This window comes from Scyliorhinus canicula, chromosome 14 (genome assembly GCF_902713615.1).
Source record: "Scyliorhinus canicula chromosome 14, sScyCan1.1, whole genome shotgun sequence".
Taxonomy (NCBI): Eukaryota; Metazoa; Chordata; class Chondrichthyes; order Carcharhiniformes; family Scyliorhinidae; genus Scyliorhinus; species Scyliorhinus canicula.
The window spans coordinates 74333370-74354540 of NC_052159.1; the positions used below are offsets into that span (position 1 = coordinate 74333370).

Sequence of the window (21171 nt, forward strand, 5' to 3'; positions counted from 1 at the left end):
GCCCGGTCCTCAGACAGGGTGGTGATGGAAGATCAGATGCCGATACTGCAGGAGAGGAGGGGGTAGCGGCCCGGCTCAACTTGACTGCACAGCCCAGAGGTTGCCTTGGGACTACCGGTGACTTTTTATGTTCAGTAGTCATCTGCGCTCCCGTTATTGGAGCCACGCAAGTCGCTGGTGTTCCTCGTTTTTCTTTTGTTCTGTGTTTGTCTATGTTCATGGGATGTGGTTGTCGCTGGTTGGGCCAGCATCTATTGTCCACCTCTGAGAGCATTTAAGAGTCAATCACATTGCTGTGGGTCTGGGGTCATGTGTAGGCCAGACCAGATAAGGACGGCAGATTTCCTTCCCTAAAGGACATCAGTGAACCAGATGGGTTTTTACAACAATTGACAATGGTTTCATGGTCACCATTAGACTTTTCCAGATTTTATGAAATCTCACCATTTGCCCTGGTGGGATATGAACTGGGGTTCCCAGAGCATTACCCTGGGTCTCTGGATTATTTGACGCTGGTTGCAGCTCCTCTTGCCTCTGTGGCCTGGGAGTCGTTGGGACAAGGCGCTGCCAGTGTTGGAGAGGGGGAGGTGGTTTTCTCTTTCTCTCCCTCTTCTGCTATGCTCCATGTTGGTGCGATCTTCCGGTGATTGGCTCACCAAGTGGTTTTCCATTAAGCAGGTCCACTGTAGGAGCATGGCGGGGGGGGGGGGGGGGGGGGGGCTGGGGGGGGGGGGGGCTTTATGCACCATTGACAATGCGTTGCATTTTTTTTGTCTGGCATCTGTGTGTTTGTCTGCAGCGAGCCCTCTCGCTTCTATGGCCTGGTCCCCTGGCAAATTACCAGTGCCCCTTGTCGTGTGACCTTTTCCGGTGGTCTGTGTTGCTCATTCACATGCACACGTATTCAGCACACATGCACACACTGTCATTCATCCATATACTCTTTATGCATTTGCATTCTTGCCGATATGCATGCACTGATGGTCACATACTTTTCTGTACACGGCACCTTTTCACCGGTGTGAGTCTACTGCTGGGCCACCGGGGAAGGTGGCGGATGAACTGACACGGCAGCTGTGATATTGTATTCCTTTTCTTGTCTCGATTTTGTCTTTGGTGGGGCGCCACAGCAGTGGTTAGCACTGCTGTCTCAGGGCGCCGAGGATCCGGGTTTGTTTCCGGCCATAGGTCACTGTCCGTGTGGAGTTTGCACATTCTCCCCGTGCCTGTGTGGGTCTCACCCCCACAACCCAAAGATGTGCTGGTTAGGTGGATTGGCCATGCTAAATTGCTTAATTGGGGAGAAAAAAAAAGATTATGGGCGCGTTTCTTTGGCCATGTTGTTCTCAAGCGAGAGCACAACGTGGCTGGAGAATCAAGGAGAATCCCGGGAGAGACCTCCAGTGGATCTCCCGACAGTCTCCGCACCTCACGGGATTCACCGGAGTGCCGCGAGACGTCAGTCGGAACTGCGCCCAAAATGGAAGGGGCCAAATTACGTTCACGGAAGTAGGTCTCAAACCCTGCCTGGGATTCACTGGCCTCTGTTGATTCTCCGGCCTCCCCAGAGTGGCTGCAACCGGGCGCCGTTCAGCACGCCCGTTCGCACAAACGTGGACCAGGTGGAACGGGGGTCTCTCGGGTCATCAGAGATACCTGGGTGGTCAGCGTGGCTCCCTGGCTTCCCCCTGGAATGGGGAACCATGGGCACTGCCCAGCTGGCTGGAGCACTGCCTGGGTGTCAGTGCCAAGGGTGCCTGTGCCAAGGGCCAGGGGCCGAGGGGGCTAAGCCCATGAGGTGAGAGTGGAAGGAGGTTTTGATGGGTGGGGGAGTGCAGGGAAGGTAAGTAGCGGCCTCTGGGAGGTTGGAGGGGTGATGGTTGGAGGTCCTGGAAGGGAGGAGGGTGGCCTGAAGAAGGGGAACTCCAAATGACCCAATAGCAGGTTGTCCTCACTTGGGGGTGTGGAGTCGTGTCCATATGTGTGTGTGTGTGTGGGGGGGGGGGGGGGGGGGTTGACAATGCCCATGGGTGGGAGGAATGGGAAACTCGCAAACTTACTTAGAGATCGGGGCACCCTTTCAAAATGGCCGCCAGATGTCAGGATCATTCGCATGTGCACGTTTCCAAGGGAGCTGCATGACGGCTACATCCTGGGACACTTGGAGATCCCCGGAGTCTTCAAGGACCACCCCAGGATAAGGGGTTGGCTCTTGGGGGAATAAGGGGTATCTGCTGACGCCCTGGCTGAAGTCGAGGCTGGAGATTGAGGCTGAGACCTGATTAACTTGGCCCAGTTTGCCACCTGTGCTGTCATTGAGCGTTGGACAGTTCAAAAAAAGGGGTCCGAAGCCTGGACTGCTCTGGTGGTGCACTGCAGTACACCCACCTGTGGGCCTCCCGCTTTGTGGTGGTTTACACGGGGGGGGGGGGGGGGGGGACACACATGCTGGGAGAGGAGGAACATGTGGCCTTGTCTGAGGAGGAGGAGGACCAGGAGGGGATGGAGGATGAGCCCGCGGACGACCTGCAGGAGGAGCTGAAGGATGGACGACAGAGGCCGACAAGATTCTGCATGTCCAGAGGCCCTTGACCTCACCTAATTCTCATACGACGAGGCTTTGTCCATCAGCTCACTCCCTCCTACCCGTCCTTCCCCCTCAGTTCCACTCCTTCCTCCCCTACCTGACCACCCTGTTCCATCCTCTCAGGGTCTGTGTAACATCACGCCATGGTGATGGGCCTGTGTCGGCACTGTATCAGGTGTAACATGTTTTTAAAAACATATTGTGTACCCAATTCATTTTTTCCAATTAAGGGGCAATTTAGCGTGGCCAATCCACCCTAGCTTGGGTTGTGGGGGTGAAACCCACGGAATCACGGGGAGAATGTGCAAACGCCACATGGACAGTGACCCCGAGCCGGGATCGAACCTGGGACCTCGGTGCCGTGAGGCTGTTGTGCTAATCCACTGAGCCACCGTGCTGCCCAGGTGTAACATGTTTTAATAGTGAAGATGTGACATTTTCATTTCCCCTAGCTACACATAGTGACTGCCCCATCCCCCTCACCTGCCATTGCCCACTCTGTGCTCCTCAATCTTCTTCATTGCACATGGTCTAATGTTACGTCTAGGTGTGTCCCCAGGATGCATATCAGAAGTGGAGACTGCCTGTTGCTTTCAGTGCCCTGTGGCCTTGGATGTGTTCTGGAGGGCCTAGAACTGGTGAGTCCCGGCCGACTTACCAGTGTCACTGGCTTGGTCATGTTGCCCTGTTCTGCCTGCTGCCCTTGAGATGCACTGGTGTCAGGAGGGGAGACTCGGAAGAACTGGAGACTCCTCCATGGTACCCTGTTCCACTCTCCAAAGGTTTGCGTAACATCACTCCAGGTTGATGGGCCTGCATCACCACTGTCAGCGGGTCGGAGCGAACGGCAACAGGCGGTGCGGTGCAGGCAGGCCTGCAGTAAAGATTGACGTGACAGAGGCATCACATGTATCATATGTGACATGATAGTGAGCTATTGACATTTCCATTCCTCCTGGCTACATTGTGACACCCCCCCCCCCCCCCCCCCCCCCGGTGTCCACTTAGTGCTCCTCAATCTACTTGCTCTTTCATGGTGTACTGCTTGCTACATCTTGGAGTGAGTGGTGAGGGGCATTTAAAAGCAGCTCCCCCTTGTTAGTGGCGAGGCGCTGAGTGGCAGAGGCTGTCAACGACAAAGCAGATGGCGAGACAGCCAGCAATGGAGAGGCGCTCACGGGGGCTCATTTTCGGTACTAAGTGCTCTTAAATATGGGTCGTGGTTTCTCAAAGTGGCCCTCGAGTAACACCCTGTCAATCATGCCCAAAATGACATTTAGAAATGTTTCCTTTAAATCGCATCCATCGTTTAGCATCTGTGTTCAATTGATTCTTCATAATGATGTGGAGCGTGATTCAACAAAAACATTTCTAAGTGTCATTTTGGGCGTGTTTGGTGGGGTGTTCCTGGATGGCTGCATTGGCAAGAATGCGTCCCGTATTCAACGTCACTTAATGCTGAAAATGAACTCCCGCAGGAATCTTGCCATTTTACTGACTGTCTCACTGTCTGATTCGCCAGACACGTGCCTCAGCTTCTCGCTCCCAACAAGGGGGAGCTGCTTTTAAACGCTCGTCCCCGCTCACTTTAGTCAACACACAAACATGGCAGCAGGCAGACCTGCTTCTCGCTTTGGGGATGCTGACCTGGATGGGCTTCTCGGCACTGTGAGTGCAGAGTGGAGCATCCTATCCCCCCGAGTGGGTTGGAGGGCCAGCAGCAGGATTACCAATGCCACCTGGGAGGCAGTGGCAGCAGCTGTCAGTCCGGGCAGCATGACCAGGAGGACCAACATCCAATGTCAGAAGAAGGCCAACGACCTCCCCCAAGAGGAAACCTGTCGTCCTGGGGTGGTTCTTGAAGTTGCCGAGGATCTCCGAATGCCCCAGGACTTAGCTGTTATGGACCCTCCTTGCATAATGTGCACACACGTGCATGTTGCAGAGGCAATGGTTGCACACAATCTGAACATTCATGGAGTGGAACCCCTTCCTGTTGACAAAGAGCTGTCCCTAATGCCCTGGTGCGTGCAAGTCGACATGCATGTCATCTATTGGCCCCTTGATCTGGGGCATCCCAGTGATGGCAGAGAAACCTGCAGCCCAAGGACCTCAGTGGGCTTCGTCCAACTCAAAGTTGATGAACACTGATGCCCGGACATACAGGGCAGTTGTGACCTCCCTGATGTATCTGTGGGCTGCATGTATTAGGGAGACCGTGCCGAGGTGCCCTCCTCTGATCCACACACTCACCCTTTTGACACAAGAGGATCCTCAGTGCTGAAGCTCTGCTCTTTAGTGTCTGACTGTTGGCAGCTGCCTCTATGGTGCTGACGCTGTTAGAGTTCAGGCACACTGTTCAGGCTTCGAGGTTTCCTGGAGATGCTATGCACTAATCATCCTCTGAGGTTACCCTGGAAGAGGCACTTGAGAGTTGACAATATTTTGTTTATTAAACAGTCAACAGTAACGAAGATTTGAAAATTAACTGCGTAACATTCCACATGACACACTAACCATTAAACAACAAGGAAACATCACCATTAAGACCATAAGACATAGGAGTGGAAGTAAGGCCATTCGGCCCATCGAGTCCACTCCGCCATTCAATCATGGCTGATGGGCATTTCAACTCCACCTCCCAGCATTCTCCCCATAGCCCTTAATTCCTCGCGACATCAAGAATTTATCTATAAGAAGTGGTACCAGTAAAAACCTATAGCAGCTCATTTTCACAAAAGAAAACAAACACACACTATCATCTCTCGTGGGTTCCTCAACAGAAACGGAGGATAAGCCTGAGAATGTGTTATCATGTCCAGAACTTTGTTGTAGAAATGATCTGTCCATCAATATGTGACTTGTTCCACGTAGCAGGCCACTCTCTGTTCAGGAGTCACAGCCCAATCCTCCCACACGGCCCAATCTCACCGGAACCAAATCCTGGCATCCACATATTTCGCTGCCACTCAAGGTGCAGTTGAACATCCTCAACTTGTAGCGTGTTTAACTTGTGGTGACGTGCCAGTTACATGCAGCACTCACACCAGCAACAAAAGCATCAGCCATCTGCAAAAGCATTTCTTCAACGGCGGCATCAGGTGGTCCAATGGACCAGGTGGTGCACCAGGTCCCGCAGCGCCTTCTTGCTCTAAACCGGATTGCTTGCTGGACCCTTAGGTCTCCCTGAGCCCGGTGTTCCAGGACCCAGCTACCTTAGGAAAATATTTCCTTCTTTCCGGCGACAGAAAAGGAAGGAAACAACAGACATCTGCAGCCACCAGCAGGAGAAAGCAGCAAACATAATCTGCAGCTGGGAAGTGCTGGAGTGTGACGTACTCTCACAACTAACAAGGCTATTTCGTCATTTGCAATATCCTTTCGGCCGTGCTCAGAGTCAAAGGGAGTGAAATTGAATTTCAGCAGTTAAACCACAACAAGGCTCTGACCGGGAAGTGTTTGGTGCGACAGACAGGCTGCAGCTTGCCCCTGTTATGGGTCTCCGTAATATTTAAATATGCCTTGAAGGCTTTGCAAGCAAAATATCCCTCATCCTTCCCCTCCCCCCCCCCCCAAGCCCAGGGGTGACCCCTGACTTGAAACGTTTCAGCCCTCTGACCAAGCCCAAACCCATCTGAGTGGTGTTCCTCCCCCACCTCACCCCGTCGCTCGAGTACTGGGGCAGCGCCTCCAATTCCCTTGCGCTGCATGTCAGAAAATGGAAATGGCTACTAACCTCCTCACTTCCCCTCAGCAGCCATTGCGCCAGCTTCACGCTTTTGAAAAGGATTATTAAATACGTCCATGTGATTTCTCACTGGGGAGTCGGGTAATTCCTGGGAGGTCGCTGCATTCGACTTCAATCTCGCTGATGAGATGGAAATGAATGCAAATAAGAGTTAATGATATGTTCGCCATGTTTGGACGTGATCCGGAACTCGTCATCGGTAGGGGGCTGGGTAAATTGCAAACTGGTTCGCGCCAGGTGCAAATCTCGATATTGGCCTTATCCGCCATTTACCTGACATGCCCTCATTTACGCCATGCGGAACGCGATGGTTGAATTGCACCATAAATTCTAAAGGGAGGACTCACCATCCGTGGTTAAATAAGGAAGTTAGGGAAAATATCAGACGTAAGGAAAAAACATATCACGGCGCAAAGATGTGTGGCAGGACAGATTATTGGTCCGACTATTAAGAACAGCAGAGTTAATCAGGAGAAAGAAATTAGAGTATGAGAGGAAGCTAGCTAGAAATGTAAAAACAAATAGCAAGAGTTTCGACGGGTATTTAAAAATGAAAAGAGAAAGTAAAGTGAGTATTGCTCCTCTGGAGAGTGAGAATAGGGAGTTAATAGTAGATAATAAGGAAATGGGGAATAAAATTAACAAATATTTTGCTTTTGTCCTCATGAGTGGATCCAAAAAATATTCTAGTAATAGTTGTAAATCAGTGGGTGGACAGGAGAGAAGAACTTGGTGAAATTACAGTAACCAGGGAGGCATACTGAGCAATCTGATGGAGTTGCGGGCTGACAAGTGTGAGGTGAATTGATTGAAGTAGATAAGACCCTGAATTATGACCTGAATTTGGAAGTGGAAAGGATGCTTTGTCTTGTGGGTGAGTCCAGAACTAGGAAGCACTGTTTTAAAATGAGGGGCTGCCTTTTTAGGACAGAGATGAGGAGAATTCTTTTTCTCTGGGGGTTGCATGATTTCACAAATCACTGTCTCAGAAGATGGTGGAAGTGTGGTCATATTTTTTAGGCAGAGGTAGATAGATTCTTGTTAGGCAAGGGAATCAAAGTTTATTGAGGGTAGAGATGAACGTGGAACTCAAAACACAAACAGATCAGCCATAATGTTATTGAATGGTGCAGCACGCTCAAGAGGCCAAAGGGCTTACTTCTGCTTCTACTTCAAATGTTTGTATGTTTTCATTCATATCTTTTGGGTTACAAATGTCCTTGAATCCAAACCAAATAGTCACTTATGAACGTTCAGAGCCATAATGCAGAAACCTTTACAGCGACGAGAACTGTGGCATTTAAATCCTTCGTATATTTTTGACATACTTAGATTGTTGTCCAATAGCACTGAATTCTGTGGGCTGTCTAGCGTGGCATGTAATAGGCATCATTGGTTGAATGGGTTGACTAAGTAGCATCCTTAAAAGGAAAATGAAAACCATGAATAAATATCTTACATTTGCACAGTAATATTTTCTAAGAATGTGCTATTTTATTCTAGATTAACTGGATAAATTGCCCAGCAAGAGAAGTACCCTGCTGAATTCTGCTATGACAACTGCCGCTGAAAACGATAACATGTACAGCACACCACAGCATAGGGCAACAGCACAGGGCAACAAATCAGATATAATTTCCATTGCTAAAAATAATTGCTTCAAATTTTACAGCGATAATGGACGGGCGGTAGAGATTACAAAGAAAGTCTTATCACGACATTCCATGCTCCATGGGATTTTTCTTGTAGTTTTTCCTTAATGAAGAGATTTTTAAAAACTTTTCTTAAAACAAATAAGTGCGTATGCTGAAAACTGAACCTGCAATAAAGAGCTAAACTATACCAAGGATGGCAGAATAAAATTTGAGGTAACTGCTTTCTAACATTTTTGGAATAAAATAGGGGTTTGTGAGTATGTAGGTGCTGTGGCTGCTCCCAGAATAATTAACATACACCCACAGGATCCGCTGCCAGTGGGCTCATGTTGATGGAATGGAATTTTTTCCAGTTAATGAAGGCCACAGGCTGGCCTGTGGGTGCCTTGATGGCCACATAGGTGCAGTCTATCTTGCATCCAGGGGAAACCAGCAACAGTGCAGATTTTTCTTGACTTGCTAGTGCTAGAACTGCCACTGGCTACCCCTTTCCCAGCCACTGCATGTATGCCAACGGGAGCACGGCCTACTCCCCCTCCCCCCCCCAACCCCCGCTCCAAGGTTAACGTGATAAATGCCTTGATGATTTTTCTGATGGACACAAGGGCTCTTTCTGCAAAGACCTACAATGGTTATAGCTCCTTCCTTCTTTAGGGCTCTTCTTCCTGTTTAAGCTCCCCAAATTGGAAGCTGTGGCAACACCCTTGATGCAATGCTGCTGGATATCTCTCCCTTACACTGGTAGGCTAACTTCTGGCAGCAGAGATCATGCCTAGAAATCACCAGGTTTCAATGGTGCCAGAGGGTGAGCAGAAGTCCTATCCCACTGCTATTTGCTCCTAAAATAAATTCAGTTCATATTGTCCCATCATAATTTTGTGATAATTGAGTTGAAATCCAGGGAAATGGATGCTTTTCCATTTTCAGCCAATATACCAGCTTCAATCAATACCAGATGAGATATAGAGCAACCAAATACAAAGTAAAACACTCTCTTCTTTCCCTCAACACAATGCCTGAACTCTGTCAGAAAAGAGTGAAAGTTTTTTTTATTTTCAGACACGACCTTACTGAACTGGTGACCTTCCCTGGAACAGAGAACAGAGAAATCTTCCCTGTTTGTGCAAAAAATCCTTGACCACTGAAAATCAATTTGAAACCAGAGTGGTTAATGATTGAAGCTTTTGTTCCAGAAATAAGAGGGAAGTTGCCAATTCGCTGTCATCCAAATCCCAGATAGAAATTATTAAAATAATGTCTCTCTGATAGGTAACACAGATGCACAATAAATAACTTCCAAAAGTTTGTTATTAACTACTGATTGCAATTGGTGAAATAAAGTTGCTATTACCTTAGTTGCCTGTCATGACTGAAGTTAGGACCTGAATGACCAATGGTGCCATCACTTTGGAGAGTCATCGTTGGGGCCTGAGAGAACATCATTGGACTGCTGAAATGTAATGCCAGGCCTCCAGAGGATAGGTTGGGCAGGGAAGTCTGTACAAGCTGCCCAGCACGCATCATTTTAGCATCCTATAAAAACATTTAAAAAATAGTCTTGCTGAGCAAGAAAATCAAAGTCCAAATGTTCTGTTTAGCGCATAGAATTCTTGTATTTAGTGTGAAATATATCAGTCTTACGGCAGCACAGTAGCACAGTGGTTAGCACTATGGCTTCAGAGCTCCAGGGACCGGGGTTCGATTCCCGGCTTGGGTCACTGTCTGTGCGCAGTCTGCACGTTCTCCACGTGTCTGCGTGGTCTTCCTCCAGGTGCTCCGGTTTCTTCCCACAAGTCCCGAAAGACATGCTATTAGGTAATTTGGACATTCTGAATTCTCCCTCTGTGTATCCGAACAGGCAGCGGAATGTGGAGAGTAGGGGCTTTTCACAGTAACGTCATTGCAGTGTTAAAGTAAGCTTACTTGTAAAGGTTATTGTTATTATTAAGCACCTGGACATGCATCTCTCAAAATTCCATAATAATAATAATCGCTTATTGTCACAAGTAGGCTTCAATGAAGTTACTGTGAAAAGCCCCTAGTCGCCACATTCCGGCAACTGTTCGGGGAGGCCGGTACGGGAATTGAACCCGCGCTGCTGGCCTTGTTCTACATTACAAGCCAGCTATTTAGCTCACTGTGCTAAACCAGCCCATGAGGTGCGTTGTCATGTTTGCACCTGAAAACACTCGGAAAGCGGAATCTGCCAGAAGATTGTGTATCAGATCATTTGTATATCCATTATATCGAAATACAGCATATTTTAAAGCACAGAAACAGGTGATTTGGCCCAGCAAGTCTATGTCAGTATTCATACTCCAGACAAACCTCTGCTAGCTTTCTTCCTTAGTATAGCTCAATTTATCTCTCCCTCATGGACTTATCTCACTTTCTCTTAAATACAGCAATGCTATTCACCTCAACCAGCTCATGTGGCAGCGAGTTCCACTGGAGGATCGACACTTCAAGCCCCACGTAATTTACTAGTAATGCTCAGTAGGTGTGAAAAAATGAGAATGTGGCTTTAAAAAGCTGAGCCTGGTTAGAGGTTGTTGCAGCAGATAAATCGAAACATCCACTGTGAGGAACTGCACTGGATGGTTCCTGACATTTTGCTTAACTCTTTAAGAATGTTTTCCAAGAAGGGTCTGGCACAAACTGCAGTAAAAAAGGGTTAAGGACATTCCAAGGAGGAGTAAAAGAAGAGTTCAAAATTTCAGCAAGACTGACTGTCAAACTCTCCTCAAGTTGATCAACTATAGGAGAGAGATTTCTGGGTCTGCATGGGGGGTGATGACTCAATAAGGCCACATGGAGAGATGTGGCAAGTGCTCTGAATGTCAACTCTCTCACCTTCATAACTATAAACCACCACCACAGGAAGTTCAATGACATGACCAGTGCAGATAAGAGAATATTCTCTTTTGTCTTACTTGGGTTACCCTGTGCATGAGCATATGGAAAGGTTAGAGGCAGTACAACTGACCCTTCTTAATATATGCTGGTTAAAGGGTGCACAGGCCAGGGGCTTCTTCTGGGGATGAACTTAGAAACGGGGGCACCGTTTAATCAGGCAGGAGAGGGTGGGGTAGGGCACCTGCTGATTCTTCATTGATAAATTCTGGAGCGGGACGACAAAGCAATTAACATCCACTTAATGTTAACTGGCATCAAAAAGAGGAATGAGTCCACCAATAGCAATCACCCTGCCCTTTTCTCCAAACCCTCTGCCTCACCTCATCAGTGTCTCCTTCTCTCCGAGAACAGATTTACACTATCCAGGACAAGCAGCCCCCTGATCGACATCCTCTTTACCATCTTAAACATTCACTTACTCCACCACCGATGCACAGTGGCAACAGTGTATACCATATACAAGATGCAGTGCAGCAACTCAACAAGGCTTTGTGGTGATCGTAGATCTGAGTAGATGCAATACAACTGAGCAAGCACTAGAGGGAGCACGGGAGAGCTATATATATACAGGGACAGGAAGTGACGACACACTTCACGGAAGGCAGAACTCGTAGCAGGACACAGACACACAAGCAGGCAGCATTTGAGGTAGCCGTAAGTTAAGCTCTGAAGAGAGAACAAATTCACAATAAAGCATCTTCTCCACATTTGAGACTACGAGCTTTATTAAGACACGAGGAACAACACATGGTACCAAGAGTGGCTTCAGACGCTTACTACAGGACAACTCAGCTGCAGACACAGAAAGAACAAAATGGCATGGAAATCTCCTACTGGACATTCGAATTGGGAAGACATCGCTGATTCGAGCATGTGGCTTGGATACCCACCTCAGCTGGACACGACTGGCAATGTAAGAAATGTCTGGAAAATGTTTAAACAATGGTTCGATTTATATGTCATAGCTAATGATGTAGCAGCAGCCTCAGACGAAATTAAAATAGCAATGCTCATCGCAAGACATGAAGCTAGGAAAGTATATAATGGATTTAAATACTCAAAAGATGAAGACAGCAACAGCTTACAAACAATACTAAACAAATTTGAAGAGTACTGTAACAAATTTGAACAGCACGGTATGCTCAGAGGCCAAACTGCACAGAGACTGAGTGATGCAAAATTCTACAAAAAGAAAGGGTTCAGTCAAGAAATCGTAAGTGAAAAGTACAGATCAAAAAGAAATAACTTGAATTTTTCACAAAGCCAAAATGCTGAAATCCAGTCCAGATCGAAAGGAAAAGGTAACTTACAACTTTTAGAAAGAAAAAATGCTGAAATCCGCGATAAAATGGCGTCGGACCACATTTTGCAGTCTCGGGCAGACAAAGAACTACAAACTGCGTCTGCAGGAAACGGAAGCCGCGCATGCGCAGTTACAATCACCCGTTTTGCGTTCTGCGTATGCGCAAGACGCGCATGCGCAGTTCTTCGTCAGCACCTTCCAAACATGCACCATCTACGATCTGGAAGGAGAAGGGCAACAGATGCATGGGGAGACCACCTGCAAATTCCCCTCCAGGTCACACAATGGCCTGACATGGAACTATATTGGCTTCCCTTAATTGTCATTGTTGTGGGCGCAGGAATTAAATGTCCCCCCCAAAGAGCTGGGAGCCCTGGTGGAGCTGGGAGCCTCTGTGGAGCTGGAAGCCCCGGTGGAGCTGGGAGCCTCTGTGGAGCTGGGAGCCTCGGTGGAGCTGGGAGCCCCAGTGGAGCTGGGAGCCTTGGTGGAGCTGGGAGACCCAGTGGAGCTGGGAGCCCTGGTGGAGCTGGGAGCCACGGTGGAGCTGGGAGCCCCGATGGAGCTGGGAGCCCTCATGGAGCTGGGAACCCTGGTGGAGCTGGGAACCCTGGTGGAGCTGGGAGCCCCGGTGGAACTGGGAACCCCGGTGGAGCTCGGAGCCTCGGTGGAGCTGGGAGCCTCTGTGGAGCTGGGAGCCCCGGTGGAGCTGGGAGCCTCTGTGGAGCTGGGAGCCCCCGGTGGAGCAGGGAGCCCCGGTGGAGCTGGGAGCCCCGGTGGAGCTGGGAGCCTCTGTGGAGCTGGGAGTCCTCGTGGAGCTGGGAGCCCGGTGGAGCTGGGAGCCCCAGTGGAGCTGGGAGCCATGGTGGAGCTGGGAGCCACGGTGGAGCTGGGAGCCACGGTGGAGCTGGGAGCCACGGTGGAGCTGGGAGTCCTCGTGGAGCCGGGAGCCTCAGTGGAGCTGGGAGCCCGATGGAGCTGGGAGCCCCGGTGGAGCTGGAAGCCCCGTTGGTGCTGGGAGTCACGGTGGAGCTGGGAGCCCCGGTGGAGCTGGGAGCCCCGGTGGAGCTGGGAGCCCCGGTGGAGCTGGGAGCCTCGGTGGAGCTGGGAGCCTCGGTGGAGCTGGGAGCCCCGGTGGAGCTGGGAGCCCCGGTGGAGCTGGGAGCCTCGGTGGAGCTGGGAGCCCCGGTGGAGCTGGGAGCCTCGGTGGAGCTGGGAGCCCCGGTGGAGCTGGGAGCCTCAGTGGAGCTGGACTTACCAGTGGCAGGAGACTTCATTCCTTTAGGGCTTCTGGAGATCGGTTCAGCAGGGGTCCCACCAGTTTTGCTGGTGGACGTCGGGCCTCGGGAATTCTTAAATTCCATCCTCGATATAGAAACATAGACATAGAAACATTGCAAATAGGAGCAGGAGGAGGCCATTCGTCCTTTTGAGCATGCTCCGCCAATCATTATGATCATGGCTGGTCATCTAACTCAATAACCTGCTCCTGCCTTCCCCCCAATATCCTTTCACCCCCTTCGCCCTAAGTGCTATATCTAAATATGTATAGTCATCTTTCCAAACATCATTCATTTGCTTTTTGTTTTATGCTCAGATGAAGGGAAGTGTTACTACATGATATGGTCCATGTATATCACAATCATAAATGCATTTAGGGTTTATAAGTTCATTTTATTTTTCAGCCTTAATTTATCACTTATTTTCCACTCTCCCATTCCTAATGAGGAGTCTATCATGATGTAATTACAGCATGTTTAGTTTTCCTATTAGAAACCTAAGAATTTAGTAAGAGTACATGATTCCATTATGTTGTTCCTATTGGTACCTGGAACTGTTTGCTGGGAAGATCCTGGTCTTGCACCACAAGATCCATTGTTGCTGCTTTGCTGTTGTGATTCCTGATACTGTAACGGATTCAGGCTGATGGGTGCTGGCTGCTGTAGCAATAACTGAATGGGAGAAAAGCAAGCTTTTAAAAAAGATTTTCAATCATGTTAGTGACTTTCAGATCATCAATTACATTCTACTTGTTAGTCTCTAGCCTCTCGGGTTGAACATTTCCCCTTTGCTGTACCATGTGTAACAGAATTAGAAACCTGTGTTTTTCAAACTGGTTAATAATTTCATAAAACAGAGAAATCTTCCCACTCAGGAAATTAAACCTTTTGCTGGGTTCCTGCATACTACCACCTAATGATTGGAACCAGGAACTACAGTAACATAATTAAATTGGACGCAGTGCCACCCAGTGAAAAGCACCATATATTACATGACACAAGACCGAAGTGTGATGGAATACTCTCACTTGCATGATTCTAACCCCTCAACAACACTCAAGATGTTCACTACCATTTGGGACAAAGCAGCTTGATTGGTACCCCATCCTTCACCTTAAACATTCACTCCCTCCACCACTGACACACTGGAGCAGCAGTGAGAGGATTTGAGTATAGGAATAGGGATGGTTTACTACAATTGTATAGGTTGTTGATGAGGCCACACCTCGAGTACTATGTGCAGTTTTGGTGTCCTTATCTGAGGAAAGATGTTTTTGCTATGGAGGGAGTGCAGCAAAGCTTTATCAGGCCGATTCCTGGGATGGCAGGACTGTCAAATGAGGAGAGACTAAATTGGTTAGGATTATATTCATTGAAGTTTAGAAGAGTGAGAGGGGAGCTCATAGACACTTAGAAAACTCGAAAGAGGATTAGACAATAACCAATAATCAGTAATGAATGTAATGTCAATCCCCATATTAATAACAATCACATCCTCCCACCAAACCCCAGACATTGGCCCGCATGTTAACATAAACAAATGGCAAAAATGAATCAGGAATCACCCATAGTCACCATTAACACATACAGTCCCCCTCCCCCCAACCTTTCCAGCCGTCCCCCCTAATGTTCGATATGATCCAATTCTCGAAAGTCCAGAATGAATAACGGCCATGAATTGTAGAACCCCTCCGTCCTTCCCCTCAGTTCAAATTTGACCTATTCAAGCGTCAAGAATTCCAGCAGAACCCCCCCCCCCCGCCACGCCAGGGCACAGGATGGAGAGGTTGATCTCCACCCTTCGGGTGATCAACGAGGCGAAGGCTACATCTGCCTCCGCGCCCGTTTCCAACCCTGGCTGGTCCGACATCCTGAATATGGCCTCCTGGGGGCCCGGGTCCAGTTTCACGTGCACCACTTTAGAGATTACCCTAAACACCCTCCTTCCAGTAATCCTCCAACTTTGGACAGGGCCTCAACTCCACCTCCACGTGCGCAAGGCTCAGCCTGACGCAACTAAAAGTGGTACATAGAGCCCACTTAACAAGACCCGTATGAGTAGGTTCTTCCCGGAGGTGGAAGACAGATGTGAACGGTGCCAAAGAGGCCCGGCCAACCACGGCCCACATGTTCTGGTCCTGCCCCAGACTCGTGGAGTACTGGACAGCCTTCTTCGAGGTAATGTCCAAAGTGGGGGGAGTGAGGGTGGAGCCATGCCCGATAGTGGCGGTCTTCGGGGTTTCAGAACAGCCAGATCTATTCCTGGGGAGGAGGGCGGATGCCCTTGCCTTTGCCTCCCTGATCGCCCGCCGTAGAATCCTGTTTGGCTGGCGGTCAGCAGCACGCCCAGAGCTGCGGACTGGCTGTCCGACCTCTCGGAATCTCTCCAAATGGAGAAAATCAAATTTGCCATCCGAGGGTCGGACGAACGGCTTCCACAGAACGTGGGAGCCATTCATGCAACTGTTCCGGGAACCTATTTGTGGCCAATGTACAAGAGGAAGAATAGTCGGGGGGAAGGTAGCGGGAGGGGGGGGGGGGGCTACAGGTTCGTTACGGGGGTTCGATGGCTAGCTAAGGCCCAAAACCAAGCTAAATAAACATGTTGAGGGGGGGGGGGGGGGGGGGGGCGCAGTTACTACTACGAAGATGCTTACCTGTAAATATGTATGTTATTTTGCGTGTTTGTTTTTGTTTGTTTTTTTTCTCCTCTCCTAACAATTTGTAATTTGTTCAATATAAAATACGAAAACTGAATAAAAAACATTTATAAAAAAACTTTGGACAGGGCCAAAACATATGAACGTGGTTTGCAGGGCCCCCTCCGCAATGTTCACACACATCTTCTATCTTCTCAAAGAGCCGACTCATCCTTGCCCTTGTAAGTTGCGCTCTATGCACCACCTTCAGCTGTATCAGCCCCAACCTCGCACACGAGGTGGAGGCGTTCACCCTCCGGAGCACCTCACACCAGAACCCCTGCTCCATACCCTTTCCCAACTCTTCCTCCCACTTTGCCATGATCCCTTCTAGTGGCAACTTCTCCTTTTCCAAATTTGCCCCGTAAACCGCCGATACTACCACCCTTCTCCAGTCACCCTATCGTCAGCACCTCCTCCAGCAATGTGGAAGCCGCTCTACAGGGAAGCTCTGTATCTCCTTTCTGGCAAAGTCTCGAAACCTGCATATATCTAAAATATTTTCCCGTGCTCCAGCCCATAATCTTCCCAGCTCCTTCAATCCCCCAAAACGATCCCCAAGAAACAAATCTTTTAGTGTCCTAACTCCTTTCTCCTCCCATCTCCGAAAATTTCCATTCCACTTCCCTGGCTCAAATCTATGGTTCCCCAGAATCAGCATTTCCCTTGACCCTGCCCCCAACCCAAAGTGCTGTCGAAACTGCCTCCAAATTCTCAACAAAGCTATTACTACCGGACTCCTAGGGTATCTCCCTGGGGCCGTCGGGAGCACTACTATCGCTAGCGCCTTCAATACCGACCACTTACACTAAACTCTCCTCCATTCTGACCCATTGGGAGTCAACCCCTCTGACCAAGCTCCGTACCTTCTCCATATTTGCCGCCCAGTAATAATACATCAGGTTAGGAGGACTTGAGGAATACAAGATAGCCAGGAGGGAACTGAAGAAAGGGATTAGGAGAGCTAAGAGAGGGCATGAAAAATCTTTGGCGGGTAGAATCAAGGAAAGCCCCAAGGCCTTTTACACATGTGAGAAATATGAGAATGACTAGAGTGAGGGTGGGTCTGATCAAGGACATTAGCGGGAGATTGTGTATTGAGTCAGAAGAGATAGGAGAGGTCTTGAACGAGTACTTTTCTTCAGTATTTACGAATGAGAGGGCCATATTTTTGGAGAGGACAGTGTGAAACAGACTGGTAAGCTCGAGGAGATACTTGTTAGGAAGGAAGCATTTTGAAAAACTTGAGGATAGACAAGTCCCCTGGGTCTGACGGGATATATCCAAGGATTCTATGGGAAGCAAGAGATGAAATTGCAGAGCCGTTGGCAATGATCTTTTCGTCCTCACTGTCAACAGGGGTGGTGCCAGGGGATTGGAGAGTGGCGAATGTCGTGCCCCTGTTGATAAAAGGGAATAGGGATAACGCTGGGAATTACAGGCCAGTTAGTCTTACTTCGGTGGTAGGCAAAGTAATGGAAAGAGTACTGAGGAATAGGATTCTGAGCATCTGGAAAGACACTGCTTGATTAGGGATAGTCAGCACGGATTTGTGAGGGGTAGGTCTTGCCTCACAAGTGCCGCAGGGATCAGTTCTGGGTCCTCTGCTGTTTGTGATTTTCATTAATGACTTGGATGAGGGAGTTGAAGGGTGGGTCAGTAAATTTGCAGACGATACGAAGATTGGTGGAGTTGTGGATAGTGAAGAGGGCTGTTGTCGGCTGCAAAGAGACATAGATAGGATGCAGAGCTGGGCTGAGAAGTGGCAGACGGAGTTTAACCCTGACAAGTGTGAGGTTGTCTATTTTGGAAGGACAAATATGAATGCGGAATACAGGGTTAACGGTAGGGTTCTTGGCAATGTAGAGGAGCAGAGAGATCTTGGGGTCTATGTTCATAGATCTTTGAAAGTTGCCACTCAAGTGGAGTGAGCTGTGAAGAAGGCTTATGGTGTGCTAGCGTTCATTAGCAGAGGGATTGAATTTAAGAGCCATGAGGTGATGATGCAGCTGTACAAAACCTTGGTAGGGCCACATTTGGAGTACTGTGTGCAGTTCTGGTCGCCTCATTTTAGGAAGGATGTGGAAGCTTTGGAAAAGGTGCAAAGGAAATTTACCAGGATGTTGTCTGGAATGGAGAGTAGGTCTTACGAGGAAAGGTTGAGGGTGCTCAGCCTTTTCTCATTAGAACGGAGAATGATGAGGGCCGACTTGATAGAGGTATATAAGATGATCAGGGGAATAGATAGAGTAGATAGTCAGAGACTTTTTTCCCGGTGGAACAAACCATTACAAGGGGGCATAAATTTAAGGTGAATGGTGGAAGATATAGGGGGGATGTCAGAAGTAGTTTCTTTACCCAGAGAGTAGTGGGGGCATGGAATGCACTGCCTGTGGAAGTGGTTGAGTCGGAAACATTAGGGACCTTCAAGCGGCTATTGGAGAGGTACATGGATTACGGTAGATTGATGGGGTGTAGATTAATTTGTTCTTAATCTAGGACAAAAGTTTGGCACAACATCGTGGCCGAAGGGCCTGTTCTGTGCTGTATTTTTCTATGTTCTCAGACCCAAACCCCCTGCCTGCCTTCCTCTCTGCTCTCTGTAGTGGCACCTTTTTTAATTCTGGCCACCTTCCCTCCCCATATAAACAAGGTAATCATCCCTTGAATCTCTCTAAAAAATGCCTTTGGCAGGAAAATCGGCAGGCATTAAAATATAAACAGGAATCGCAGCAGAACATTCATTTTAACCGCCTGTACCCGACCTGCCAGTGACAGAGGGAAACCATCCCACTTTCCAGATCAGCTTTCACCCTCCCCACCAAACTAGAAATGTTGTATCTAAGGAGCCACCCCCCCCGAATCTCGAGCAACCTGCACCCACAGTATCTGAAGTGAGTCCTTCGGAATGACAAGCCTCCCCACCCCTGCCCCCACCCCTGGCCGAGACACCACAAAATATTCACTCTTGTCTGGATTTAATTTGTACCCTGAGAAAGACCCAAACAACCGAAGCAGCTTCAGTATTGCCCCTATTGACACATTTGGTTCTGACACGTATAAGAACAAGTCATCGGCATATAAGGAAACCCTATGCTCTATCCACCCACCCCCCCCCCACCGTGCACTATCCCTTTCCATACCCCCGAACTTCTTAATGCGATGGCCAATGGCTCAATCGCGAGTGCAAACAGCAGGCAGGGACATAGGACATCCCTGCCTAGTCCAACAGTGGAGAGGAAAGTATTCTGAGCTGATGTTATTTGTGCGGACACTGGCCCTCGGATTCGTATATAATAGCTTTACCCAGTCCGCAAATCTGGGTCCAATTCCAAACCACTCTAAAACTCCCATCAAGTAACCCATTCTACCCGGTCGAATGCTTTCTCGGAGTCCAATGCCACAACCACCTCTGTATCCTTCCCCTCCGCTGGTACCATAACCACGCTCAATACCCTCCTAATGGTCGAAAAGAGCTGCCTCCCTCTCACAAACCCCGTCTGATCTTCACCTATCACCTTTAGGAGGCACTCCTCTAGCCTACCTGCCAGTACCTTCGCCAATATCTTTGCATCCACGTTTAAAAGTGATATAGGCCTATACAACCCACACTCCGTCGGATCCTTATCTTTTTTTAAAAATAATTTTTATTAAGATTTTCAAAAACACATCAAAAACATAAATAACAGCAAGAAAACCGTATTAACAACAGCAAAAAGAAATAACACAATAACCGGCCTATTTTCGTACCGTTCTGCCAGGAAGTCAAGGAAAAGGCTGCCACCGCCTAAAGAACCCCTGTACTGATCCCCTTCAGGGCAAATTTCACCTTCTGCTATTTGATGAACCCCACCATATCATTGATCCAGGCCTCCACGCTTGGGGGCCACGCATCCTTCCATTGAAGCAAAATCCTCCGCCGGGCTACGAGGGACGCAAAGGCCAGAACACCGGCCTCTTTCGCCTCCTGCACTCCCGGCTCCACTGCAACCCCAAAAATTGCGAATCCCCAGCCTGGCTTGACCCTGGATCCTACCACCCTCGACACCGTCCTTGCTACCCCCTTCCAAAATTCCCCCAGCGCTGGGCATGACTAGAACATATGGGCATGTTTCGCTGGGCTCCCCGAGCACCTAGCACACCTGTCTTTGCCCCCGAAAAACCTACTCATCCTCGTCCCGGTCATGTGAGCCCTATGAAGCACCTTGAACTGTATGAGGCTAAGCCTTGCACAGGAAGAGGAGGAATTCACTCTCTCCAGGGCATCCACCCACATCCCCGCCTCAATCTCCTCACCCAGCTCCTCTTCCCATTTACCCTTCAGCTCCTCCACCGAAGCCTCATTCACCTCCTGCATGACGTGGTACACGTCCGAAATCCTCCCCCCTCCAGCCCACTCCCCCGAGAGCACCCTGTCCCGTACCCTACGTGGGGGCAGCAGAGGGAACCCCTCCACCTGCCGCCTGGCAAACGCCCTAACCTGCATGTTCCTAAACATGTTCCCTCCCATCCACAAACAGGTCCCTCAACCTCCTAATACCTACCCTATGCCAGCCAGGAAACCCACCATCGATGCTCCCTGGAACAAACTGGTGATTCCCCCGTATCAGGGACTCCATTGAGCCCCCCCACCTCCCCCCATGCCGTCTACATTGCCCCCAAAATTTGAGGGTAGCCGCCACCACCGGGCTCGTGGTATACCTCGTTGGAGGGAGCGGCAACGGCGCCGTTACCAGCGCCTCCAGGCTCGTGTCCATGCCCCGCTCCAAAAACACCCTTCTCACCCTCGGAGTCCAATGCGCCCATACAAATCCCGTAATACTCCTATTGACCCTCCTAAAAAAGGCCTTCGGGATAAGGATGGGGAGGCACTGGAACAGGAACAAAAACCTCGGGAGCACCGTCATCTTGACGGACTGCACCCTGCCCGCCAGCGACAGCGGCAACATGTCCCATCTTTTAAACTCCTCCTCCATCTGCTCCACC

The 21171-nt window shown here is 49.2% G+C and overlaps 1 protein-coding gene across 1 annotated transcript in view; it reads right to left on the reverse strand.

The window, feature by feature from the left end:
- Positions 1-21171, reverse strand: part of LOC119977294 (neuronal PAS domain-containing protein 2-like) — a 241839-nt gene that overhangs the window by 22064 nt on the left and 198604 nt on the right. Inside the window, 4 exon segments of the mRNA XM_038818048.1 lie at positions 7664-7756; positions 9342-9523; positions 14035-14083; positions 14085-14158. Of these exon segments, the coding sequence (XP_038673976.1) occupies positions 7664-7756; positions 9342-9523; positions 14035-14083; positions 14085-14158 (398 nt within the window).